This window comes from Oryx dammah, unplaced genomic scaffold (assembly GCF_014754425.2).
Source record: "Oryx dammah isolate SB20612 unplaced genomic scaffold, SCBI_Odam_1.1 HiC_scaffold_5, whole genome shotgun sequence".
NCBI classification, from domain to species: Eukaryota; Metazoa; Chordata; class Mammalia; order Artiodactyla; family Bovidae; genus Oryx; species Oryx dammah.
The window spans coordinates 90,899,199-90,925,898 of NW_024070189.1; the positions used below are offsets into that span (position 1 = coordinate 90,899,199).

The 26,700-nt window shown below is 43.8% G+C and overlaps 2 protein-coding genes and 1 non-coding gene across 7 annotated transcripts in view; 1 reads left to right on the forward strand and 2 right to left on the reverse strand.

Annotated features, from left to right (window-relative positions):
• Nucleotides 1-6,847, reverse strand: part of SAFB2 (scaffold attachment factor B2) — a 29,038-nt gene extending 22,191 nt beyond the window's left edge. For 4 of the 5 annotated variants that reach the window (XR_005721244.1, XR_005721245.1, XM_040242044.1 and 1 more), the window contains exons 1-4: nucleotides 6,070-6,847; nucleotides 4,934-5,018; nucleotides 920-984; nucleotides 628-831 (exon numbers count right to left, since the gene is read on the reverse strand). Coding sequence is in view for 3 of the 5 variants with exons in the window: in XM_040242044.1 (XP_040097978.1) it covers nucleotides 628-831; nucleotides 920-984; nucleotides 4,934-5,018; nucleotides 6,070-6,255 (540 nt within the window). In the remaining 2 variants the exon portion in view is untranslated. Of the gene's footprint in view, nucleotides 1-627; nucleotides 832-919; nucleotides 985-4,933; nucleotides 5,019-5,635; nucleotides 5,819-6,069 lie in introns of those variants that run through there. The other variant, XM_040242045.1, reaches the window with a different exon arrangement.
• LOC120864558 (scaffold attachment factor B1) overlaps nucleotides 6,574-26,700 on the forward strand; it is a 26,402-nt gene continuing 6,275 nt past the window's right edge. Inside the window, exons 1-6 of the mRNA XM_040241614.1 lie at nucleotides 6,574-6,928; nucleotides 9,887-9,971; nucleotides 19,649-19,713; nucleotides 19,794-19,994; nucleotides 23,441-23,503; nucleotides 25,976-26,003. Of these exons, the coding sequence (XP_040097548.1) occupies nucleotides 6,740-6,928; nucleotides 9,887-9,971; nucleotides 19,649-19,713; nucleotides 19,794-19,994; nucleotides 23,441-23,503; nucleotides 25,976-26,003 (631 nt within the window). The 5' untranslated portion in view covers nucleotides 6,574-6,739. The remainder of the gene's footprint in view (nucleotides 6,929-9,886; nucleotides 9,972-19,648; nucleotides 19,714-19,793; nucleotides 19,995-23,440; nucleotides 23,504-25,975; nucleotides 26,004-26,700) is intronic.
• On the reverse strand, nucleotides 12,356-12,428 carry TRNAK-UUU. The gene has a single exon. It is a non-coding gene; the product is annotated as a tRNA-Lys (tRNA).

Below are 26,700 nucleotides of genomic sequence, written 5' to 3' on the forward strand. Positions count from 1 at the left end.
GCTAGCCTATGTCAAGCTGTGGCAACATGTGGAATCTGTGACTTTTGACCTTAAAGGTTTAAAGCTCAGTCCTATAAGGGTACTTCTTTTCCAGTTTAAAGCTAGAATGCCTTAAATAAAACCAAACTAAGACAGCTGGGCATGCCAATGTGGTGAGGTTAAACTGGCAACCGGTTCCAGGAGGACCACCAGGAAATTTTATGCCAAAAAGACAAAGTGAAAAGCTGGCACTATGATGTTGCTTAAGAGAATTAAAGTCTTCCCTCATACACAGGAAGTTTGAACTGTTTCTGTTTTCTTATCTTTCTATAGTTTTTTTAAACCTCTTTTTTTCCAAAGAAAATACTTTTAACAACAGTGTCAGACTTTTGACTTATGCTAAGAATGTGTACCCTACCCAATTACAGAAATATTCTCCAGCATTACAGAGAAGTTATCCATTAGTTAACACCTCATCTGTGTTGAGTTTAAATGGATGCAATTTAACGCCAAGATTTAGACACCAAATGGTGATTTAGCTGTGTGTTATTTAACCAACCACCAGCGTGTTCCGTCTTGGCAGAAGCTCACACAAACAGTGAGGAGCCCCAGGGCTGCAGCGTTTTGCACCGCGACTGCGTTACCTACAGCGTGTCCTGTGAACTGAGCCGGGAGCTCCCTCAGCTGCGTGGCCACGTAGTCTTTGCTCTCACAAAGGGATTCCAGGATGCTGTCAGTGCCATCCTCCCCGAAGTTTGGAGCAGTGCTGTTCTCAACTTCGGTTTCTTCTAACACATTAACGTCCATCATGTCAATACTCTGCAAACCCTCCAAACTTGCTTCCATATCCTCCTGTAATGAGGGACGACGAAAGGCGTCAACTACCAGGTGGACTGGGATGCAGAGCTCCTGCCGCCCCCTCTGTTGTCATGGCATCTACCTGCCCGTCTCTGGAATCTTCTTCCAGGCCATTGTCTTCAGTACCTTCCTCTTCTGCCTTTTGTTCTAATAACAGAAAAATTGTTCAGTCAGATAGCACTTGGGTTCTGGCCTTGTAATTAGCTTCTGCAGGACGACGCAGCTCAGTCTTGGTGAGAACATGATACAAGGAAGCTGAATGCGACTGTTCGTCTATCACGTACAGTTTTGTCTCAACTGGAACATAAGATCTAGGATTTCTGTAATACCATCAAAGTATTTTGATTCTGCACAAAATAGCCAAAGCTTCAAAAGGTTTCCAAACCAAACTAACACAAACATCCTCAAACAAAAATGAGCAAAGGATAAAAACAGGCATCTCCCAACGAGTAAATTAAAAAAGTCATGTCCATACAGCACCCAAAGAACTATACCCTAAGAGTGTGTACTGGACAACAGACCTGTGAGGTCCCCTTCGCTCCACCCACTGCATCAAGCCTCTGGCTTTCTGTCATTCTTCAGCCCAGAAACTTTTTTCTACTCAAGGAAAAAGGGCAAAGGGTACCATAAAGTCTATTTTCACCCTGGGCTCTGCGAACGCAAAAGGACTATTAAGAGTGATGCCAGGTATTCCCAATGGGGCTGGAAGGGAAAGAAAGTGGAAACTCTTAGAAAGAAAGTAAAATCTTTGGGCTCCCTGTTATCAATAGCCTTAAAAATGTACATACCTATATTCTAGAATTCCCCTTAGGACGTGTAAAACAAAGGTGACCTGTTCTAGGAGGGCATATACAGACTAATATCCCGAAGAAAAGCAAACCATGGCACGTATGTTTACATGTGGGAGGCCAGTATGGGGGGGTCAGTGGGGATGTGGGCTGTAACAGGGTGATGCCTGGAGACATTTTTAGTGTTACGACGGGCAGTGCTACAGGCATGTAGTGGGCAGCGGTGAAGGATGCTGCCCAGCACACAGTAACACAAAGGACTGCACCCTACCACAAAGCTCTCGGTTCAAACTATCAACATTGCCGAGTCTGCAAAATGCTGTGGCATATCACAGTTTTGCAACTTATTTTATAGATGTTTAGTTGATTTACAATGTTGTGCTAATTTCTGCTACAAAATAATTCAGTTATACACACACATGTATATATCCTTTTTCACATCCTTTCCATTATGGCCTATCACAGGATACTGAATACAGCTGCCTGCACTATACAGTAGGACCTTGCCTTGTTGTTGATCCAACCTATACATGGTAGTTTGCATCTGCTGATCCCAAACCACCACTCCATCGCTCGCCCTACACACCCCACCCTCCACAACCGTAACTCTATGTTTGTGAGTCTGAAGAAACCTCAATCAGTGCTTAAAGATGCCAACTGCAATATCCTAAGTATTTCATTTCCCATTATTATCAATGATTACTCAAGATATGTAGTTTTATTACACACTGCGCTCTTCACATTATTTAATATCCCTCACAATGCTAGCAGGTTTATTATTTGCATTTGACAGGATAATTTGGTTCTGCTCCAAAGCTGGGACTCAAAAACTGAGCTGTCCCACCTCCCATTATATCTGAACTGGCCATAACCTTTTGCAACACACTATTTAAAATGCTTGATAAATTGCACCCAATTTCTCAAGCCTCAAACAGTAGCTTGAAGTGCCTATGAAGAAGGTAAACAGGAGAGAAGCAGACCAAAAAAACCTCACCAGAAAGCACGCTAAGTGGGAGTGAGAAAGATAAACACTGGGCACACAGGCTGCGCCCCAATCCCAAGGGATGGGTCTTGACTAAAACCTGAAGGGTGGGGGAAAAGAAAAGGTGAATGGCACAGACTATCCAACTTTAATCCCAAACGTAACCTAATTTAGAATGATCTTTCAAAACACACCCAGTTTTCAGCAATTCTGCCCATTTAGATGAGCTGGGGAAAAGGACTCAAGTACTGACTTGCAATGAAACTTTCAAAGTTCAGCTTCCTTTCACGTTTGAAAGGCAGTGGTTACTCACAAATTCCCAGAATCAGTCCAACTTTGTGGCGGACTCTGGAAATCCATTGGCTGATGCCTAGTAACCTTGAGGACCTAATTTTCAACCAGGACCCCATGAGGACCTAGCACTTCGCATAACTAACCACATGCCCAGACGCCTCTGGAGAACACACTAGCTCTACAACCTGGAGGAGCTGTTTTCTGCCCCAGGATCTTGGGCTTTGGGGACTTCTGTGAAAAAGAAAGGTACCAGTGCCTTTCTAACCCCAACCTGTACTAGTACAAACACTTTACACCAAAAGTAATTATTATCAAGGCTTCCCTGACACAATGCTAACTCCAAGTAGCTTTGAGCTGATCTATGCTTTAACTCATTCAGACATGTATTGGAAGCACTCAACTAAGTTTTTCTAATGATTCAAAGATTCCTTATAGGAGCCAAAATCATTCTGATGAGTAAGCCTAAATTCACAGTTTAAAATGAGCACCTACACACAAAAAAGTTTAAACTTTCAGCTATTCAAAACCAAACTTTCAGATATGGGTAACTTAACAGAAAAGTACAAACAGGCTATCTGTATGTTTCCTGCTATAAACCCGTCCCTCATGATTGGTTTGTTTCAACGGTCTATGTCTCCTGCTGAAATACAGTTTCACGAGCAATGAAAAGATACCAGTGTTTTAAACGTAAACCCCTTTAAACGTAACCTAACTCAAAAATTTAACCTTTCAAAACACGTGCATAAGATTTAAACAGTTCACTGAATTCTAGAAAAGTCATCCTGCTAGAAAAAGCTGTGAGAAATATAAATAGAAGTTGCGGAAAATACAAAGTCTTTTCTTTTTACTTTCTGAGCAGCTGTATCCCACTGCCTGAAATTAGCACTTCTTTAGGTGAATGGGACAGGAACAGCTGTAAAACCTTTCGTGCAGCACCCTTCAAGACAACAAGCCCATCGTATGGGAGTTGCAAATTATACCGTCCTTATCACAGTAAACTCTGAAAATGAGGACCACTGTTAGTGAGGTTCCCAAGCTTTTGCTGTCAACCATAAAAAGGAAAGGAGCACTGATACATGTTATACCATGGATAAACCTTAAAAACACGATGCTCCATGAAGGATGCCAGACATGAAAGATCACATGCTGTATGATTCTACTTACATGAAATGTCTAGAATGTGCAAATCCTTAGAGACAAAACCTCAATTAGATACTGCTGGGGGCAGGGGGATGTGGGAACTGATGCTAATGGGGGATAGGTGATTCTTCTTGAGATGATGAACATGTTCTAGAACTAAGAGTAGTGATGACCTCATAATCTTGTGAATATACTAAAAAGCACAGCACTATACACTTTAAACATGTGAATTATATTTAGATTTGAAAACAAAATATCACACTAGTAAAACAGGCAAATGTTCCAACAACCTATTTTGGACCCTAAAGAAGTTGGGTTCTATTGGGTCTCTGCCTGCTGTCATTTTCCTTGCTTTAAGTCCTATTTTTTGAACCAGGAAGACAAGTAGGTGCATCTGGTTGCTCAGGTCAGCCGGGGCAGCTTTTAAGAGTGTGCCTTACGCTAGTTTTTTTTTAATCCTAGAAACAAAAGCTGTAATGTTTTTAACTGTTGTCCAGTCACGAAGTCAAGTTCGACTCTTGAGAGCCCATGGAATACAGCCTGCCAGGCTCCTCTGTCCATGGGATTTTCCAGGCAAGAATACTGGAGTGGGTTGCCATTTCCCTCCTCCAAAGGATCTTCCGGAGTCAGGGGTCGAACCCACATCTCCTGCCTGGGCAGGCGGGTTCTTTACTGATGAGCCACCGGTATTTTACTTGGCACCTACAAATCCTTCCCAGCACCCTGACAGAGTTACATGTTAGGTGGTGGAAAAGCAAGCTGTTAGATGGAGGACAGTGAGGGGCAAAGGAGCTCTCCTGACTTAAGGGCTAGAAGAATGCTAAAAAACCAGTTCTCTATATAAGCTCTCTTGCTGTAGATACCCCAAGCAGCAATAAGTTAAAGTGGATACCTTTCACGAATCTCTTTGTCTTCTTGCTTGTGGCTTCGAAGGCAATGCCAATTTCATCAGGATCCTGTCCTTCTTCCTTAACTGCCTGTTGGGAAGAGACAAAAGTTGACAACACTGTTAAGAGCTGTGGGGGCCACACTGCTCTTCCTCTGTAACAATTTCTCAGCAACAAAGGCAACCCTTCCCTGCAAAGAGCAACTCTGTTTCTGCCACGTGGGCTGCCAGGTTCCCAGGCAGTGGGTGAAAGCAGTACCACTTGGTTCTCTCTGGGCCCTTCACCCCAAAGAGGCTGGGGCTCACAGTCAGGGTTGATGGAGTTCCAAAACGGTCCCTAACCTCCACACTGTCTCAACTTTAAGTCAACAATGTAACAAACAGGTTACACTTGGTCTGGCAGTGGGCAAAGGGCTGAGCACTGCCCTTTGTGCTCAGGTTCAGGGCAACAGTGTCTTCTTACCGTGCTTCGGGAACTCCCCGGTGAATTCACCAGGTTCCTACCCTCAAGAGCCTCGATTCCATGAGAGATGACCACCCGCCATACCCAATTCTGTGTTCAATGCTGAGAAGTGGGGCAATGAACACAGGATGGTGCGATACAGGAAGTCATGGACTTGGAGCCAAGTCTTCACTTGGGGAGGGGGCGGCGCGCGACATCTTAAGACAGACTCCAAAATGACAACAAAGCGCCAGCCAGATGGAGACCTGGGAGAGAAGCCGCCAGGTGCAGGGCACGGTGAACGCAAACGTCCTGGGGCAAAAACGGGCACATCGCTCCTTCCCGGGCAATGTCAAAGATTCTTCAATCATCCGCTCCGTAGGGGAGAAAACTGAGGCGCTGGTAGGGAACAGCACCTGTCCAAGGTCACACATCCCTGGGAAAAGTCCGGGGGCTACCCACGACCAAGACGGGCTTTCCGAACACTGAGATGACTGAATGGAAGGAGGCGACAAGGCACAGAGAGGGGCGGTGTCGGGCCAAGGTCACACAGCCGACCCGCGGTTCCTGACAGTTCGGACCGGAGTTCCCGACGAGAGATGCAGGCGGGGGCGCCCCGCACCAGGCGGTCGCAGTGACAGGCCCGCGCGGGGGCGTTACTTGGTCTCTGGCGGCACCCCGGGGCCCCGGGCCGCCTCACCTTCTTGAGCCGCTCCATCAGGACGCTCTTGTTGCCGCCCGTGTCCAGGTTCCGCTTCTTCAGCTCCGCCCGCAGGTCGATCACCCGCAGGTCGCTGAGTCGCCGCGTCCCGACCTCTGAGATGCCCGAGACGACAGCGGCCGTGGCAGAACCCGAGTCGCTGGACCCTGCGAGAGTCTCCGCCATCCCGGGTGTGCTGTCCCCGCCAACTACTTCCCACACCGCCGGCGGCTGTAGCGGCTCTGAGCACAAAATGGCGCCGCCACAGAGGAAGACGCACTCGCTTCCTCCCGCCCCCTTTTCCGGCCGCGCACGCGCGCCTTCCGAATAGGCGTTCTTCGCCGCAGTCGGACGCTCGCGCGTCGACCAACCGCAGGCCCTCGGCAACAGTGCGCAGGCGCCGTAACTGCTGGACGCGTGCGTCTTGGCAGTTCGCGGCGGGAGGCCGGCGAGACGTAAAGCGCCTCGGACCGCACTCGCTGGGCTCTCACTACGCCTGAGCAGAAGCGGCTCCGGGCGTTGAACCCGCGCCGGGTACGCCTGCGCAGAAGGGAGTAACGCCGAAGCCGTCGGAACGGTTCTCTTACAGGCGGCGCAAGTTCGTCCTGGGCGCTGTGGTAAACCCGGCCGGGTTCTGCGTGAAGTGGTAGGCAGAGCCAGGGGCCCTGGAATGGCGGAGTCTCTGTCCGGCTTAGGCGATTCTGGTGCGGCGGGCGCAGCGGCTCTGAGCTCCGCCTCGTCGGAGACCGGGACGCGGCGCCTCACCGACCTTAGGGTGATCGATCTGCGGGCAGAGCTGAAGAAACGGAACCTGGACTCGAGCGGCAACAAGAGCGCTTTGATGGAACGGCTTAGAAAGGTAGAGCTGGGGCCCTGGGGGTGGGTAGCAGGTGGGCCGGGGAACCCCGGCGGCCGCTTCGGGGGCCTCCTGGCCTCGGGGTCCCGCCCCCCTGCCCGGTCCCGTTAGCGGCCTGCCCGGGGCCTGGCGCTCCGGGCCTCTTCCCGCTTCGCCGAGCCCCGGCGGGCCCAAGTTCAAAGCCCAGCGCTGCATTGGGGCGAGAACAAGAAAATCTCGACGCGAACGGGGGAAGTTCGAGGTGGCGGGTGACATAGGCCGAGGGCTTGTGTTATCCTCATCAGCCCCTGCTTTATAGGGCTTCCTTCGGTTGCTTTCATCCCGATCTCTGAGAGTGGACGCGGAACCTGAAATCCTCGCTCTGCCCGGGGAGTCAGGGGACTCGGCCAAGGTCCCTTGGCCGGGGAGAGGAGGTCGAGATTTGAACCCAGGCCGGGCGGTTTGAACTCAGCGTGTGCTCGTTGGGGGAGCCTCCTCTGGGACGAGAGATGCTGCTTGATCCGTTAGGGCCTAGAAGTCTAGAATAGGGGGGTACTTTACGAAGTAACCTTATTAAGAGGGTATTGGGAGCGGGGTTGAGGGGGAATGGCTCGGGGACTTAGCCTGGCAGGAAAAGTGCTGCTGTAATAAAGACCAGAAATGAAACTTACAGTTAGACTTGAAGAGACCCTAAGGGCTCTGCCAGTCTCTTGACTCGATCTTGAGCGTGAAAGACATTTTAACCCTCTCTGGGTCTGTTTCTCCTTGTGTCCAAAAGAGAAAAATATTAATCTTTAGAGTTAAGGAAGATGGCCCAAAATGTGCTTGGCAGGCTACCTGTAGAAGATAAACATTCAAAGTGCAATTGCTGTCGCAATTAACTTTTCTCTCTCTATGCACTGTGTGGTATTTGCAGTCTGGGTGTTACTGATCCCTGCCTTGGGGGTTCTGAGGGATGCGTTGGAAAAGCAGAGAGTTAGGTGTGCTTTTCTGCGCTCCCTGTTCTGTGAGATTCTGGTGGCTTCTTTGTTTCACTCTCTTGTCTTGGGTCTTCTCTGTGATCTCTAACTACGCCTTGTCACCTACTGTCCCCGCCGCCCCCACTTCCTCAAGCAGTGCAGTCTGTGACTATTTCCACCCTCTCCTGCCTCCCAAACAACAGAGGATGGGGTTTTTGTTTGTTGATTGCTGTTTAGAGGAAGTGGGGATTATCTCCTATTGTCCAGATAAGGAAACTCAGGCTGGGGAGTGGTGAGTTACTTGCTCTAAGTCAGTAGTGCCTTTATAACTCGAGTGTGTGTGTCTTTCACTATGGACGCTAACTCCCTCTAAGCAAACAGGGCAGGCAGTTTGCCCACAGAAGTGTTTACCTGAAGAAGGTGCGAGGAGGGGAGAGTTGGCACCCAGGGACCTGTGATCCATGGTGTTACTAGCCATAGGGCCTCCTGTCAGTAACGGGAAATTGGTGGCAGGGGTGGAGGGGGAGGCTTTAGCCATTGTTCCCCCAGATAGTCCACAAGCCTTTGATGCTGATAGGGTGGCATTGAACTTTCCTGTCAGGCTGTTGGTTGAAGCCGATATGATCTTCCACCAACATCTCTTGGGGGAAAAACCCGTCCCTTCTTCCTCTCCTCTTCAGTTTCTTAGGGATGTGCTCAAAAATGCACAAACACCATTGGCGTGTATATACCCATCTGCCATCTGACACGAGCAAGTCTGGAAGAACTGGAGTTCTTCTCTTCTACTTCTGTCACCTGTTGTTTTGTCCCTTCTTTGGTTTGTTTATTTATTCTTTTAGGAAGAACAAAAGAGGGGAAGGTGGAGGTGACAACACACACAGAGTAGTCAGGCCTGCAAGGATGAGGCATAGCCTGTAGCCCCCAGGGACAACCCTGTAAGCACTGCACCTGGACGAGATGACCTGAGGGGCTTTCTGTTTGAGCCCTCCTTCAGGCCAGGACAGAACTCCAAATCTTTCTGGCTCTAGCTTCTGAGAGAAGGGAGAGGTTTTTTTTTTTCTTGATACAGGTTAGGTGTGGAGCCCCCAGGCTTTGTTCTGAACTTAGACTTTACCAAGCTAGAATACTCCTGAGAATCTTTGAGACTTCTGAAACTACATACAAATAGAGCCGCATTTGAAATGGATTTAAACAGAACGTGGGCTCCCAGGACTATGCAGTAGAGAAAGGGTTTTCAAAAATCTGATTGTGAAGCCTGGTGTCTGGGGATATCACCATTGACAGGCTTGGTCAGTGTTCCTTTGATTGATTGTTTTGTGGGGTTTTTTTTTTTTTTCCCTCCTCTGACTGGCTCCTTGGTGGCCTACACAGTGCTGAGCATAAGTGGGAGCTAGCTAGTCAGGGGAAGGACAGGCTCTTGAGATGAGAAGTGGGACTTGCCAAGAGATCCTTATAATTGTCTGTTCAATGAAGCAGGTTCCCTGGTGGTTGAGAGCAAGACCTCAGGAATCCGTCAGAGAGATGAGCGAGGGGTGAAGTAGTCCATGTCCCATCCCGTGCTATGTCCCATATTCTGTCCAGATGGTGCTAGTGCAGGTGTTGAAAAAAGGGATCAGGGAGAGAGTTGAACAGTCCAGTGTTGAATAATGTCGTAGGTAGTTTGGCCCAGGAATAGGGTCAATCAGATTGTGGTGATAATTCTAAAAATAAGCTGACTGTTCCATGAGTGCTTGCTTTTTGTGGCTAATAGGAATTCTCCTGACAACTTTCTAGGGTAAGAACTTTAATTAGCCCCTCATACCAGAGTAAAAAACAAACTCAGAACAATTAGATAAGCCTGCCTAAGACCAGGTAGCCAAGGTACGGTAGAATCAATCTACCTCTGGGGCCCTTGCTGCAACAGAAAGAAGAAAGAATGAATGAGTAGGGAGAGGCCCTTTCCAAATCAGCCCCTGAAGCTTCTGTGATAGTCAAGTCTGTGTGCTACCTTTTTGGGTGAACTTTTCTTTTCCCTTCCCTTTAGGCAATTGAAGATGAGGGAGGTAATCCTGATGAAATTGAAATTACCTCTGAAGGAAATAAGAAGACTCCAAAGAGATCCAGCAAAGGTATGGAAAGTGATGTTAGGAACTTCTTTCAAACTGGCTTCCTCTGCTAATGTGCCTGTGGACTGCCCTGTGAATCTTTGATGGACCTTGAATGAAGGTGTGCATTTTCTTTCAAGATCTCTCCAGTGTGTTTTTGTTTCCGTGGGATTTGGGAAATCTCAGCACAGAAGAGGTACTGACACCTTTACTTATTTTCTTCTGTAGGTTTCTCGGCAGCTGTTGCTTATCCAGAGTCTTAACCTTCTTGAGGTAGAGAGTGTTTAGGATTACTTGAGTCTCAGACCTATTGCTCTGACTTGTGGAAAATTAACTTGCCTTTTAAATACCGCCTGGCCAAAACAGAGTTGTCGCTTTTACAGATGCTGCTTTCAAAAATTTCCTACCGCATAAAAGCCAGATTCCACATGGCGTTAATGACCCTCACCATTGCCCCAAATGGCCCCTTCCTGCTTCTGCCCCCACCACCTTCCTTCCTCTGTTACATCCACCTGCAGTCAGGTCCCAGACATGTGGTTTACTCCACCCACTCCTCATCTGTCTGCATCTGAGTCCCAGTTCATCAAGAGACAACCTCTGATCTCACCAGTAGCAAGTCTTCTCTCCTTAGGTCCTCTGTACTGCTCTGGACTGAATTTCAGGTTGTTGAGGACAGAAGCTGTGTCTTCCTTGTTTTCCTACTTAGTATTTGCTCATGAATTACTTCCTAATTGAATTCAGTGACATCCAGCTACTGTTTTAGGAAAGAATCAGCTAAAATTGGGCATTTGGGCTATCCTGAAAGTTCTCTAGGTAATTGGAGGTTTTGTTGCTCAGGCCCCAAAACAAAATGAAATACTTTCACCTGGCCAGTGGTGAAGACCTGGATGTGAAATGTCTAAGAGGCAAGCACCAGTGTCAACCAGGTTGTGTGGTGTATTAGCTCTGGGAGAAGAGCAGTCAGTGACCTCACTTTGAAATGAAGTCACTGTGTGGTCCATAGGTCATCATGCATTTTTCAGTTTGCCCAAGTCAGTGTTTTTTCCAAAGCAGAGTACTTAAAAAATCAACAGACAGCACAATGTTGTAATTATTCTTCAATTAAAGATAAATTAAGGGGAAAAAATTTAATAGACTATTATGGGGCAGGGAAGAAATAGAGGCTGTGAAGCTCCTTTTTTGCTTTCTTTTTCTCTAACAAAAAAGAAATCCTTGTGTTAAAAGTTTTCAGGAACACAGATAGGCATTAAATAAAGGAGACAACCCATTATTAAGATTATGGACATATTTTCCCAGACTCTGTGTGTCTAAAGTCACCTAAAAACAAATACAGAAGAATGTTCACACACCTGTGTACCTTTGTCTTTCCTTAAAAAATTGTTCCTACTGCACACAGTATTCTTTACTTTTTTTACTTAGCCTGTAAAGGGCATTTTCAATAGTGCTGAAAATAAAAACCTCATTTTTTTAACAGTGAATAATCTTTCTTTGTATGACTGTACCATAATTGAGTTCCTCAGTCTTATTACTAGACTATTTGTTCCAGTTTTCAGCATGGCCGTGAACCAGAATTACCTCTGCTGAACGAATATGTTTTTGTTAACTAGAGAAGTAGAATTCTTGGGTCAAAAAATATGTGCATTTTATTTTAAAAATAGTTCTTAACAAATAGTTCTCCAACAGGCTGTACTGGTTAATAACCAGCACCATCAGGGAACGGCAGAGGGTGCCTGTTTCTTTAAATTCTCACTTAATGCTGAATATTATGTCTTTCTAATGTTGCCTCATATATAGAAGAAAAATATCTCATTGTATGAATTTCTTCACAGCTAAAGTTTTTATTTATATTTCTTCACAGGTTAAACAGTTTCTGGAAATAGACTGCCTTTATTTTCTGAAGTGCTTTTTCATGCCTGTTGCCCATTTTTCTGCTGGGTTGTTAGTCTTACTGACTTTTGATAGTGCTTTCTCTCTATAAAATGTCACAATTGTCTTTTCCCAGTTTGTTATTTGACTTAACTATTTTGTGGTGTTTTGGTCTTTAAAATTTTCATCTTTAATACAGGCAATGCAGTCAACATATATGGTTTCTAGATTTTATGAAAGTTGCTCAGTCGTGTCCAACTCTTTGTGGCTCCATACAGTCCATGGAATTCTCTAGGCCAGAATACTGGAGTGGGTAGCCTTTCCCTTCTCCAGGGCATCTTCCCAACCCAGGGATCAAGCCCAGGTCTCCCTCATTGCAGGTGATTCTTTACCAGCTGAGCCACAAGGGTAACACAAGAATACTGGAATGGGTAGCCTATCTCTTCTCCTCCCGACCCAGGAATTGAACTGGGCTCTCCTGCATTGCAGGTGGATTCTTTACCAACTGAGCTATCAGGGAAGCCCAACAATAGAGGGCAGCACACCTGAACAGAGACTTGAACCCTGGACCCTCAGATTAAAAGTCTGATACTCTACCTACTGAGCTATCCAGGCTCCTAGATTTTTTCTTGTATATTGAAAGACTGTCCTTTGGTTTAAATTGCTTTTTAAAAAGTCTGCATTATGGAGTAATATTTATTGTTTTATTTTGAGTTTCTTTGGAATTTATTTTTGCATGTGATGTGAATGAAGTAAGTAGGGATCAAAATATGGATTTAAAAATAGATACATAATTTATTTATTTGGCTGTACCGGTCTTAGTTGCAGCATGTAGGATCTAGTTATCTGACCGATTGAACCTGCATTGGGAGCGTGGCGTGTTAGCCCCTGGACCACCAGAGAAGTTCCAATATGGGGTTTCTATTAAATTTCTTGTGCCCTTGCCCAATCAATCATACCACCTACCTGTCCCTCAGGGGGGACAAAAGTGATTACTTTGACCATAGATTAGTTTTGCCTGTTTTAAAACTTCATCTAGAACCATGCAATATAAAGTTGGGCAGGTGCATGCCACTTGTGGGAATCTTAGTTCCCTGACCAGAGATTGAACCCAAACCCTCAATAGTGAGAACATGTAATTCTAACTACAGGACTGCCAGAGAATTTCCAGTACAAACTCTTTTGTGTCTGGTGTCTTAGCTTGGAGTAATTATATTTTGCAGTTAAGGTTTTAGCTGAAAATAGAGGTGTTTTTATTTTTTCTGCCCTGTTTGAACAAACTCAAAATTGTTTGAAATCTGGTTGTTTTAATCAAAATCCTGGAAAGCATGAAAAGTGGAAGTGTTAGTTGATCAGTGCAACCCCATGGACTGTGGCTGGCCAGGCTTCTCTGTCCATGGGATTTCCCAGGCAAGAATACTGGAGTGGGTAGCCATTCTCTTCTCCAGGGGATCTTCCCCACCCAGGGATCAAACCCCAATCTCCTGCACTGGCAGGCAGACTAGAAAGCATACCTCAGTTAATTTCAGCATTCCTCCAAAGTAGTTTTACACCAGTACTTTGTTTAGCTCTTTTAGACTCTTTTAAAATAATTAACAAAGTAATTTAACTAGAAGAGCAAAGTCAGCATGTTTGCTTTTAAAACTGTTGCCTGATTGTGTGTTGCGAGCATGCATGCTAAGTCGCTTCACTTGTGTTCGACTCTTTGTGACCCCGTGGACTGCAGCCCGCCAAGCTCCTCTGTTCTTGGGATTCTCCAGGCAGGATTACTGAAGTGGGTTGCCGTGCCCTCCTCCAGGGTGTCTTCCCGACTCAGGGATGAAACCCACATCTCTTACATCTCATGCATTGCAGGTGGATTCTTTACCTCTAAGCCACTGGGTTATTGGGTTGTTTTTGTTTCTTTTGACATGATATCTCTTCTTTCTTTTTTAAAAATAACTATCAAATACATTTTAATAATTGGCAAAATTTTGAATAGATTCTTCACAAGAAAATATAAATAAATGGCTAATGACCACATCAAAAATTGCTTATCATTAGCTAACAAAGAAATGAAAATTAAAGTGATTTGAAATACTAGAAAACCACTGTTTAAAAGATAGAGAAAAACAAACTTCCATACCTACTTCCACCTACTTGTGTAGAATATGTAAAATGATACAGCTATTTTGGGAGAAAAATTGGTACATACAAAATTAAAAATTCATCTAAAATGTTAATACAACCCAAATTATTCAGCTCCTCTATCATTAGCCAAAATAAAGTGTAGATCCACAAAAGAATTTGAACATGAATGTACAGTATATCTTTTTTTAGGAGACATAATTTCATGCTTAGAAATGATGTAAGAATAATACAAGAAATTCTCATAAATCCTCACCCAGATTCCCCAGATGTTGTCATTTTTACATTTGTTTTAACCTTTTCTTTCTCAACAGAGAGAGGGAGGACAGAAGAGAGGGATGGAGGGAGAAAGAAAAGGATAAAACAAGTATAATATATATGTTTTTCCTTTTCTGCTGAACTACTTGAGAATAAGTTACAAGTACGTGTGCCCTTTTGTCCCTACATTCTATAGTATTTTCTAAAAACAAGAACATTGCATAACTATATATGTAGTTATCAAAATCAAGAAATTAATATTGATATAATACTGTTTGCTAGTCTTATTTAGATTTGGTCACTTGTTCCAACAATATTCTTCATAACGCAAAAGAGAAAAAAAACTAGGGTCTCGCATTGTCTTCAGTTATCATGTCTTCTTGATCTCCTTTAATCTGCAGCACTTCCCAAGACTTTCTTTGTGTTTGTGACAGTACTGTTTTTTTTTTTGAAAAGTACAGACCACCTATTTTGAAACCTGTTTTTCAATTTGGGTTTTATTGGGGGGTTTTGTGGAGGGGGGTTCCTTTCATGATTAGGTTCAAATTATATTCTTTTGTCAGAAATACCACCAGAAGTGTGATTTTTCTGTTTCCCTCCTAGGGGCACATCCTGACAGTTTGTGCAAGTGACTTAAGGGTATTGGTTGGGTTTCTCCACAGAAAAGTTTATAATTGTGTCTGTGGGGAGGGTGCCATATTCCGTGCAGTGCAGCCAAAATTTTTTTTAGAAGAAACTGTAAAGAAAAATAAACTTAGCTACTAGAAAGTTTTAAAGTTTTAAGTCTTTCTTAATAAAACATACCATGTTGCTAAGTCACTTCAGTCGTGTCCGACTCTGTGCAACCCCATAGACGGCAGCCCACCAGGCTCCCCTGTCCCTGGGATTCTCCAGGCAAGAACACTGGAGTGGGTTGCCATTTCCTTCTCCAATGCATGAAAGTGAAAAGTGAAAGTCAAGTTGCTCAGTAGTGTCCGACTCTTAGCGACCCCATGGACTGCAGCCCACCTGGCTCCTCCGTCCATGGGATTTTCCAGGCAAGAGTACTGGAGTGGGGCGCCATTGCCTTCTCCGAAAACATACCATAAATAGATACAATTGGGAGAAAATACTGCAATACACTAATACCTAGAAAGCATGAAATATTCCTACAAATTAATAAAGAAAATAGACAATCCAGTAGAGAAAGGACAGAGATGATGAATAGGCAGGTCACAGATGAAAGGAAAACAAACAAGGCCTATGATCAAAAAAGATTTCCTTGAAGGAAAGCAAATAGAAAGAATACTTTTTGCCTGTTACACTGGGAAAAATTTACTTAATTCTCAATATCCCACATTGACCAGGGGGTGAGGAAATGGGAAGTCATTGGACATGGTAAATTAACAAAGCTGCTTTTGGGACAGGGGTGACTAAACTAAGGAACTCTGTAGCATGAAATAAATGATGGGGCTGAATCAATGTATAAGGGCAAGACTATTTTCCAAGGCTTTTATTGAGTAACAGAATGTATATACAATATGATTCCATACATAACAAGTTTATTTCCATTTGAATGGTATGTGTGTAAATCTGAAAGAAAATGGTTTCAAGGACCACCAAACTGCTATCAATGGTTACCTCTTAGAAGTGCAACGGAGAGAAGTGTAACTTTGTCATGTATTTATTTAGGAGGGTAGGTCTTTTATTAGTAAACTAAAATTTACCATGAAGTGGTATGAATCTTTTAATGAGTTCAGTACAGTTCAGTTCAGTCACTCAGTCATGTCTGACTCTTTGCAACCCCATGAATCGCAGCACGCCAGGCCTCCCTGTCCATCACCGACTCCCGGAGTTCACTCAGACTCATGTCCATCCAGTCAGTGATGCCATCCAGCCATCTCATCCTTTGTCGTCTCCTTCTCCTCCTGCGCCCAACCCCTGCCAGCATCAGAGTCTTTTTCCAAAGAGTCAACTCTTCGCAAGAGGTGGCCAAAGTACTGGAGTTTCAGCTTTAGCATCATTCTTTCCAAAGAAATCCCAGGGCTGATCTCCTTCAGAATGGACTGGTTGGATCTCCTTGCAGTCCAAGGGACTCTGAAGTCTTCTCCAACACCACATTTCAAAAGCATCAATTCTTCGGTGCTCAGCCTTCTTCACAGTCCAACTCTCACATCCATATATGACCACAGGAAAAACCATAGCCTTGACTAGACAGACCTTTGTTGGCAAAGTAATGTCTCTGCTTTTGAATATGCTATCTAGGTTGGTCATAACTTTTCTTCCAAGGAGTAAGCGTCTTTTAATTTCATGGCTGCAGTCACCATCTGCAGTCATTCTGGAGTCCAAAAAAATAAAGTCTGACACTGTTTCCACTGTTTCCCCGTCTATTTCCCATGAAGTGATGGGACCAGATGCCATGATTTTCATTTTCTGAATGTTGAGCTTTAAGCCAACATTTTCACTCTCCACTTTCACTTTCATTGAGAGGTTTTTTAGTTCCTCTTCACTTTCTGCCATAAGGGTGGTATCATCTGCATATTTGAGGTTATTGATATTTCTCCCAGCAGTCTTGATTCCAGCTTGTGTTTCTTCCAGTCCAGCGTTTCTCATGATGTACTCTGAATAGAAGTTAAATAAGCAGGGTGACAATATACAGCCTTGATGTACTCCTTTTCCTATTTGGAACCAGTCTGTTGTTCCATGTCCAGTTCTAACTGTTGCTTCCTGACCTGCATACAGATTTATCAAGAGGCAGGTCAGATGGTCTGGTATTCCCATCTCTTTTAGAGTTTTCCACAGTTTATTGTGATCCACACAGTCAAAGGCTTTGGCATAGTCAATAAAGCAGAAATAGATGTTTTCCTGGAATTCTCCTGCTTTTTCTATGATCCAGCAGATGTTGGCAATTTGACCTTTGGTTCCTCTGCCTTTTCTAAAACCAGATTGAACATCTGGAAGTTAACAGTTCACATATTGTTGAAGCCTGGCTTGGAGAATTTTGAGCATTACTTTACTAGCATGTGAAATGAGTGCAATTGTGCGGTAGTTTGAGCATTCTTTGGCATTGCCTTTCTTTGGGACTGGAATGAAAACTGACCTTTTCCAGTCCTGTGGCCACTGCTGAGTTGTATGTATGAATGTATTTATGTAATCAGACAAATTTTGAAAAATATTCACCTGCCCACATCCAGCCAGCCACACAGGGTACTGGGGGTTAATCCCAGCGGAAGAGAAAGTTGTGGCTGAGAGAAGGTTATGGAGACAAAAAACATGCAGTCCTGTGGTTTGGAGATTGTGAATGTGGGAGGCCTTTTTACTCTTTGGAGGAAGAATTTGAGGGGTGCCTTTTCTCTTAGTACCAAAAACAGTTGCTTTATTTTTTGCCACAGTGATATTTCTCATTCACATTAATTTTGGATTCATTGAGATACATTGTTTTTCATCTTTGGAAAGCAGGGTATCTTTCCCAAATAGTGATTGTTGGTTAGCATCCTGATGGGGGTGTGCTTTCCATATTGAAGACTGGATATTCTTAGGACAGCACATTCTCTTGACATTGCTTATTAGGGCATACAGCCTTGACGTACTCCTTTTCCTATTTGGAACCAGTCTGTTGTTCCATGTCCAGTTCTAACTGTTGCTTCCTGACCTGCATACAGATTTATCAAGAGGCAGGTCAGGTGGTCTGGTATTCCCATCTCTTTTAGAGTTTTCCACAGTTTATTGTGATCCACACAGTCAAAGGCTGGGAAAATTCTCCGCTGAAAGGGCTTCAGGCTGCAGTGTACCTGTATGTACTGCTTGTAGTGAGATCTGGATCTGCCTGATGAAAACCTGCTGCCTTTCTTGTGAAGGGGAGAAAGGCAGTAGAAAGGGTGGCAAGTTTCTGGTAGTCTACTTAGATTTTTCCTACTAACTCAATGGAATTGGGCAAAAGCCACTGTGCATATTCTAGAATGGTACGAGTCTATAGAAATGTTGCTGGTGTATCTTCCTAGCATATTTATAAAGACCACTCGGTTGAGTTCCAGATATTTTTGAAAGTTTAAGGTGCGTTTTGCCATAGGAATATTATATAGTGGTGCTGAGATTCCCAGCCAGCCACCAAGACTGTTTACACGTAATGTATTGTATACTAGTATTAGTGTCACAATTCCCTGTGTTCCTAAATAAAATATTTCTGAAAACATGAGTGAAATATAGAATATGGAAAAATCAAGTACATATAGTGTAAGAAAATTCTCAAGTATAAATTATGGTATAAATGATTAGGGTTGGGCTTCTTCACTGCCTCTCTCCCCCTGCCACATTCTACATGTTCTATGTGCATTGAAGATTAATCATTAAATATAGGTGGATTAATGTCTAGTACTTTTATATTACTTGAAAAATACTTAGTGACCTTAAAAAATTGATCTTCACTTTGAGGGGAAATGATGATATCTCCATATAGTGCTATGAAAGAATATAGAAACCTGTTCACAAAATACTAAGTGCAAAGATTATAAGGTGGCCATACCATTTTCAAAACCAGCGTATGTATATGTACATAGCACAGTATGGGAAGATATCCATGCTCCACTGTATGACAGCCCCACTGCTCACTCTAGATGGTAAAATTCTGAAAGGCTTTTACTTTCTTTTTGCTTTTCTGTGTTTGCCTCTGGGAAAACACATTCCACATTCCTTAACTAAAAAGCAACACTTTGTGATTTTGTGATTTTCTTTTTTTTAATTTTTGTGTGTTTTTTGTTTGTTTTGGTTTTGTTTGTTTTTTGCCATGCAGCCTGTGGGATCTTAGTTCCCTGACCAGGTTTTGAACCTGAGCGATAGGCAGTGAAAGCACAGAATGCTAACCACTGGAGTGCCAGAGAATTCCCCACAGCAGCACGTTTGTATGAGATACTCTTCTCCCCATAACTAAAGCCACTTAACAAGAAGGGCAGGCCTGGAAAAGGTCTGGTTGCCTCCACCTTATTAAAAATCCATTTCCAGCTCCTCAAACTTCCAGTTGATAAGAACAGAACCACTTCTAATAGTTCCAGTGCCAGCTCTAATATTTTGGTCACCTGATGCGCTGAGCCGACTCATTGGAAATGACTGAATTGGGAATGATTGAGATGAAGAGGAAAAGAGGGTGGCAGAGGATGAGATGGTTAGATAGCATCACTGACTCAGTGGATGTGAGTTTGAACAGACTCCAGGAGATAGTGAAGGACGGGAAACTGGCATGCTGTAGTCCATGGGGTGCTAAAGAGTCAGACACGACTTAGCAACTAAACAACAACAACTTCTACTAGGGGGTAGATTGACCCTACCATTCTTGGATTACTGTGTTTCTAAATGGAGAAGAGCCACGGGTGTTTTAGGTTGTCATCTTTCTTCAGTGCTTAAGGCATATAAAAATGAAAGTTGTCACTTCTGGAAAATGCATATCATTGATCTCATGCCATAAATTATTCCTTCAGGCCGCAAACCAGAAGAAGAGGGTTTGGAAGATAATGGGCTAGAGGAAAATTCTGGGGATGGACAGGTATGTGAACCTCGTCAGTGATCAGCTCCGTGCATGGACCAGTGACCATCATCTGATGCTTGTATTTTTCTTTGTCACAGGAGGATGTTGAGACCAGTTTGGAGAACTTACAGGACATCGACATGATGGATATAAGTGTGTTGGATGAAGCAGAGATAGATAATGGGAGCATTGCAGACTGTGTGGAAGATGACGGTAACCTCCAGGAGTCCCTGTCTGACAGTAGAGAGCTAGTAGAGGGGGAGATGCAAGAGCTTCCAGAGCAACTTCAAGAACATGCTGTAGGTACCTTGGCAGGGTCTCCAGGATATATCCTAGATGTAATAATTCCTCAAATAGCCTAACAGATGATAAGCTTTATATTTGGAATTATGTTCTTTTAATGCCATTTCAGTACATGTTTGACTCATCCATTCACATGTAAAAAATTAGATGAGTTTGAAAGCACACTTTGCTTCATTGAAAAATGGTGTCTTGTGAGGAGTAATTGTATCTGCTCTCCATTTGAATAGTGTAGCTTTAAGCTACATATACAATTCATACATCACATTTGTTAGACCTGTTAATTTAGTGGATTATGTTATTTCCGTGAGGATGAATATTTCTCAGGTAGACAGAAAACACAATGAAAAATAGAAACTAGGAGACTTCTTTGTAGAAATTTCTAAGGGTTTGTCCTAGGTGGCACCTCATTTTCATAGCCTCCTCAGTTCTTTTACGGAGTGTCTCATGAGTGCTATGGGAGGAACGAGACCATGTGATCCGCCAGTCCGTCCATCCACGTATCGGATTCCTTGAAATGTGTTTGCATTTCTTTTGGAACTGATCCTCAGTACCCTTCACAGTAGCAGGTTGTTGGCTGTGGCAGGGCTGGGGGGGCGGGGCGGTGGTACAGGTTATTTGGACACAGATAGGGCGGGTATGCAGTTGTTTATCTTTTGATGAGTCTCAGTCACTAGCTTCCTAAGAAGGAACACCAAAAACATGACACTGTGAAACCCTTCCTTGTGACTGCTTCTTTAAGGCTGTTTTATTCCCTGTGATTAGAAAATAATATATTCAGTAACAAAAGCCTGAAAACTCCTAAATGTCTGTCAGTAAAGGTTAAATAACTATGGTTTAGTGGAACCAGTTGTTTAAGCGGTAACAGCATTGACTAGAGGTTGGTCACTTAACTTGCTATGTGACCTTGGATAATTCACTTAACTTCTCTGAGCCTCATTTGCAAAAATAGGTTTGAGGAAGTCTAATTAGATGAATGTTTATTGCTAACTTAAAGCAGAAGTCATCAAGCTGGCCAAAGAGTTATTGGAACATAGCCACACTTATTTGTGACAATTGTCTATAGCTGACTTCTGCAAACAATAGCAGAGTAGAGTAGTTATGACAGAGACTGTCTGGCTTCAGTTCAGTTCAGTCGCTCAGTCGTGTCCGACTCTTTGCAACCCCATGAATCACAGCACGCCAGGCCTCCCTGTCCATCACCAACTCCCAGAGTTCACTCAGGCTCACCTCCATCGAGTCAGTGATGCCATCCAGCTATCTCATCCTCTGTTGTCCCCTTCTCCTGCCCCCAATCCCTCCCAGCATCAGAGTCTTTTCCAATGAGTCAACTCTTCGCATGAGGTGGCCAAAGTACTGGAGTTTCAGCTTTAGCATCATTCCCTCCAAAGAAATCCCAGGGCTGATCTCCTTCAGAATGGACTGGTTGGATCTCCTTGGACACCAAGGGACTCTTAAGAGTCTTCTCCAACACCACAGTTCAAAAGCATCAATTCTTTGGCGCTCAGCTTTCTTCACAATCCAACTCTCACATCTATACATGACCACTGGAAAAACCATAGCCTTGACTAGAGGGACCTTTGTTGGCAAAGTAATGTCTCTGCTTTTGAATATGCTGTCTAGGTTGGTCATAACTTTTTTCCCAAAGAGTAAGTGTCTTTTAATTTCATGGCTGCAGTCACCATCTGCAGTGATTTTGGAGCCCCACAAAATAAAATCTGACACTGTTTCCACTGTTTCCCCATCTATTTCCCATGAAGTGATGGGACCAGATGCCATGATCTTAGTTTTCCGAATGTTGAGCTTTAAGCCAACTTTTTCACTCTCCACTTTCACTTTCATCAAGAGGCTTTTTAGTTCCTCTTCACTTTCTGCCATAAGGGTGGTGTCATCTGCATATCTGAGGTTATTGATATTTCTCCCAGCAATCTTGATTCCAGCTTGTGCTTCATCCACCCCAGTGTTTCTCATGATGTACTGTGCATAGAAGTTAAATAAGCAGGGTGACAATATACAGCCTTGACATACTCCTTTTCCTATTTGTAACCAGTCTGTTGTTCCATGTCCAGTTCTAACTGTTGCTTCCTGACCTGCATACAGGTTTCTCAAGAGGCAGGTCAAGTGGTCTGGTATTCCCATCTCTTTCAGAATTTTCCACAGTTTATTGTGATCCACACGGTCAAAGGCTTTGGCATAGTGAATAAAGCAGAAATAGATGTTTTTCTGGAACTCACTTGCTTTTTCCACGATCCAGCAGGTGTTGGCAATTTGATCTCTGTCTGGCTTACAAAGCCCAAAATATTTACTGTCTGGCCCTTGACCTCGGTTTAGAGCAGTGCCTAGTGTATAGCAAACATAGTACGGTTTTTGCTACTATTACTAAGACATTTATTATGACTTCCAGTGACTACTCCTGTATACCATATCAGTGAACTAAGCTTCTTTGTGTGAACTAAAATGATAATCTCCAAGAAGGATGCAAAAGTAAGGCAGGAACCAGAATAATGTGCTATTAATCAGGTAGACAGAAGAAGGGGAGATGGTCTTTGACACAAGTGTGTGTCCATGCTCTTAGGAGCATGCATAGAATGTCCTGAGATGATTGTGTCGGGAAGGAAGGAGTGGTGCAAGGTCGTAGTCATGTAAAGGTGAAATAGTACATGCTCATAAAATATTTGAATATCCTCCCCTCCCAAAATAAACTAACATTCTGGACTTTATAGCAAACAGTATAATTTATTGGGTCACACAACAGTGATTTTATGAACCCCTTTCTGTGTTGAGGAATCCCTTGCCTCACTGATCAGAGCCCAGCTCTAAGAATAGAAACTCGGCATACCAGTGATTCTTCCCCTGCAGGTGGGGCAGTGATGGGTCACCTGGGCTTTGCCAGTCCTGTGCTCCTGTCCCCACATTCAGCTTGAAAGTTGATGATGCTAGGAGGCAGGGGTCCCAGAGATGCCATTCCCACGTGGGCCCTAGCCGCCCCAGGGGCAGCAGTCCCAGCAGTGGAGGCATCCAGGCTTCGGGAAGTCATATTGGCCATGAAGTCCAAGAACACCCTCTGCAACGTGATTCTACACATTGTTCCTGGAAGAGCAGCCCCAGCCCTAGTGTTCCGTTCTACTGGGAGAACGTATGTACTACCCAGCTGTACTTTTTTGCTTGACTTAGACTATTGTTTTTCTTTGTTTGACTTGTGTCTTGAGAACCCCCACTGATACCATTTAAGTGGGTCTCCTAGACTATCTGCAGGTATATGTTTATGTACAACATTTCTCTCAGTTGAGGTGGAATCACAATATAATGCTGTTTTGATTCGTGCTTTGTGTTTAGAATGTCACCTTAAGTGACTTTTCATGGCTGTAACTTTTCATTGTATAGATGTCCTGTTAAGTTACCTTATTATTGATGTCATGAGTTTTGTTCTCTGTTTGTTTTACAGGTAGAGGACAAAGAAAGTATAAACAATTTAGACACTTTATCACCTGACTTCACTGTGTTACAGGTAAGTTGTATGTCTCAATAATTTTAGAATCAAAGGTTAGACTACAGTTTTTGGAGACTACTGCCGATATCATACGGCAGTCCCAACTAAAAGTCACCAGAAGGTCTGTTTCTTTTTTTGGCCTCTGTAGAGGGGGCTTTGCTTTCAGTTTTCCCCGAATAAACTGTGTTAGTGAAAAGGGCTTGTCATCTCGGCTCCCCCACCAGCACTGTGGATCCATGCAGCTAAGACCCAGGCCATTTGGGAGACTCTTGTTAACATGATGGCTAGGAGGACAGCCTGTGGGATCTGTCCTGGAGCCTCCTCTGCAACAGAAATACTCTTAGGTGAGAAATGAGACTGCAAGGGGAGGCACCCCCTCCTCAGGAGAGATGAATGGGGCTCAGATGAGGGTGCAGGAGGGTGAGGAAGGCCCAACACTGACATCACAGCTGTGAAAGGTGGATTCTCGGGGTTTGTGGTTCTCCGTTTGGGAACTTCTTAGAAAGATTTCTCTTGATGACTATAGCATCTTGGCTATTTGACTGCCACATGTGTAAAAGTTAAATGTTAGATGAGAACAAATGAGATGTGCACTGACTTTCAGGTGTAGTTTGCATAAATGTGGATCTTGAGTTTCCTTTTACTTTTTCTGTCAGCCTTTGTAGGTATAAACTGTTGGAATAAACCTGAGTATCTGATTTCCAGGAGAAAGTTTTGTGAGGAAACGTAAATACAGTCGGCTTATTCCAGTCCTTGTTTTTTGTTTAAATAATGTCACCTTTGCTGATTAATTGGAAACTATCTTTCAGACAAGATCTTCATTCACTTCTGCCAGGCGGGGGCCAGGTGTGTTATTAGTGAGCCAGAAGCCAGCCTCAAGGAGGGTGCAAATGTCAAGAAATCTTGGTAAAACCTGGTTGGATGTCTCTCCAGAGTTGATGTCTCCTCAGCTGACACAACCTGACTCAGGAAGGAAAGGAGGAGTGGGGCTTGTCATTTTCTTGAATGTCTCCTCAGTTCAGAGACTCCTGTGTATATTGTCTGATCAGGACAGTACACATAGCCCCTCTCAGAGACAATGGGAATGTATACATTTCCCTCTAGGGAAAGTTAAGAGAATCATTCTGCCTAAAATGGTTGTTTCCTTCAGTGTAGAATCTTTAATTCCCAGTGTGAAATGGAAAAACAAAATGGATTACCAATGAAACTTATGAAAATGGCACGTTTCCTAGGGCTCCCAAGAATGGCAGGTCAGTGCCCAATGGACTGTGCAAACCATTCATGTGCATGTAACTTGTGCTGTCTCAGAAGCATGAGGAGAAAGATTGGTTGCCACCCTCCCTGTGTAAACAGAACAATAGGTAGAGGCCTGACTGTACAGACTCAGTTCTCACACTCATTGCTCAGATCTTGGCTCTGCTATGTGTCCTTGAGTGAATTTGTCAACCACAGTGTGCCTGTCTCCTAATCTGGGAAAAGAAGGATGATATCAATAGAACCATCCTGCTAGGGCTGTGTGGTGATTGGTTAACATATGTGTGTGTAAGGTGGAATTTCTGCCTGGAACCTAGACAGTGCTTAGCAATGTGTGCTAGAGTTCCAGAATATTGTCACTTATGCAGAGGGAATGTAGGTTCCAGGAACCACATTGTACACTGAGAGAAAATCCCTTCCTGTAGTTGGGCAGCCTCTCTGTGAGGAGGTGGTCCATGCACTAACTGCTGAGGCACGTGTAGGACTTGGCCTGCTGTGGAAAGAGGTGCAGATGAGCCTGTTTAGCAGGGAGGTAGAATAGGGGTAATAAAACCAAACTCAGTTGGTGAGGAGTAGCAGTCTTGTGACTTCACAGGGGTTCCTGGGGATTGTTGACGAATTGGAGCTGGCCTGGTGGGTAGGTGGTTGGAAGAGATCAGGAGGCATGTGTGATACTGTAGGGCTCTAACTGACCAAGTGGGCAGGGACGGTAAGACCACTGTGCAAAGTAAGAATAGGGGTCAAGCCACCCATGCCTTCTTTCCCTCCCTCTTTTGAGTTTTTGGAAACAAATGCTATGTTAATTATGTGAAAAACGATTTCCTAATATGTGTCAGGCATTCTTTTAGAAACTCAACATAGAAAAATGAAAGCATTGTTCTCCAGGCATATAAGACAGTTTAGAAGGGCAGACAAGCATGTGACGGGTTCATCACCATTAAACATGATACTGTTGCCAGGTGCTGGCAAATGCAGAAGCAGACGAGAGTAATGATGAACAGCAATCCCCCTGAGATCAGCCTGGGACGTGGGGCCTGGGGCTAAGGTGGATGAAGTAGGGTGGCAGCTCTCCTGCAGGCTCTTGCCTGGTAAAAGCAGGTTCCTCCACCTGTTGCATTTGTGAGGCTCCTTGTCTGTGTTTTTAAAAATTCCCTTCTTAGTTACTACACTTGAGGGTATGAATAAATTCTAGGTTTCATCAATCTGGCACAATTTTATTTATGTTTTTTGTTGCAGGAAATCGAAGAGCCATCCATGGAGCCAGGTACTGTTACATGAAAAACTTAGCATCAGGGTTTGGAGTCATTCTAATTTTCCACCTTCTCTAATTTGGAATCTTTAATTTTAAAAAGTTACCTTACTGTAGTACACATTGTTTTAAAGGTTTACGATCCAGAACATAACAGGATCATAGAGATTGGAAACCCAGCCATATCACCAGATCTGTGAAAGTGGCTGATTTCTCATTTTGTAAAGCGTATTGGGTGAGATGAGTCTATCTCATGCCTTTTTAAATGAACACAGCACTTAAACAGATACAGAGAGTTTCGATGCCTCTCAAAAGCCAATACCTCTGTACCCCACAAAGCAGATCTTGTGATATTGGGCAGTGTGTTAATTTTGTGGTTTTTAATTCAGGCAGTGCAGGCAGTGGTAGGGAGATAACATTTTAAAGCATTGAGACATAACTGGATTCCAGAAGAAGAAAAGGTTTCTTCATGAGAATTCCAAACAAACACTGTTCACTTTCTGGACTACAGATATCTCAGAGCACCGATGGAAGAGATTCTGGTTTTCATGTCGGACTGTTCTGTTAAAAGAAATTCAAAGAAATTTGGAAATTGAGCTCTGTTCAGTGAATGGTGATACATTGAGTTAAGCAACTTGGACTTTGGAAGCTAAATTTGGAAGAGGCATATATACACGCCGACAGAATGAAGACTGTCAAGAATCAGCCAGAA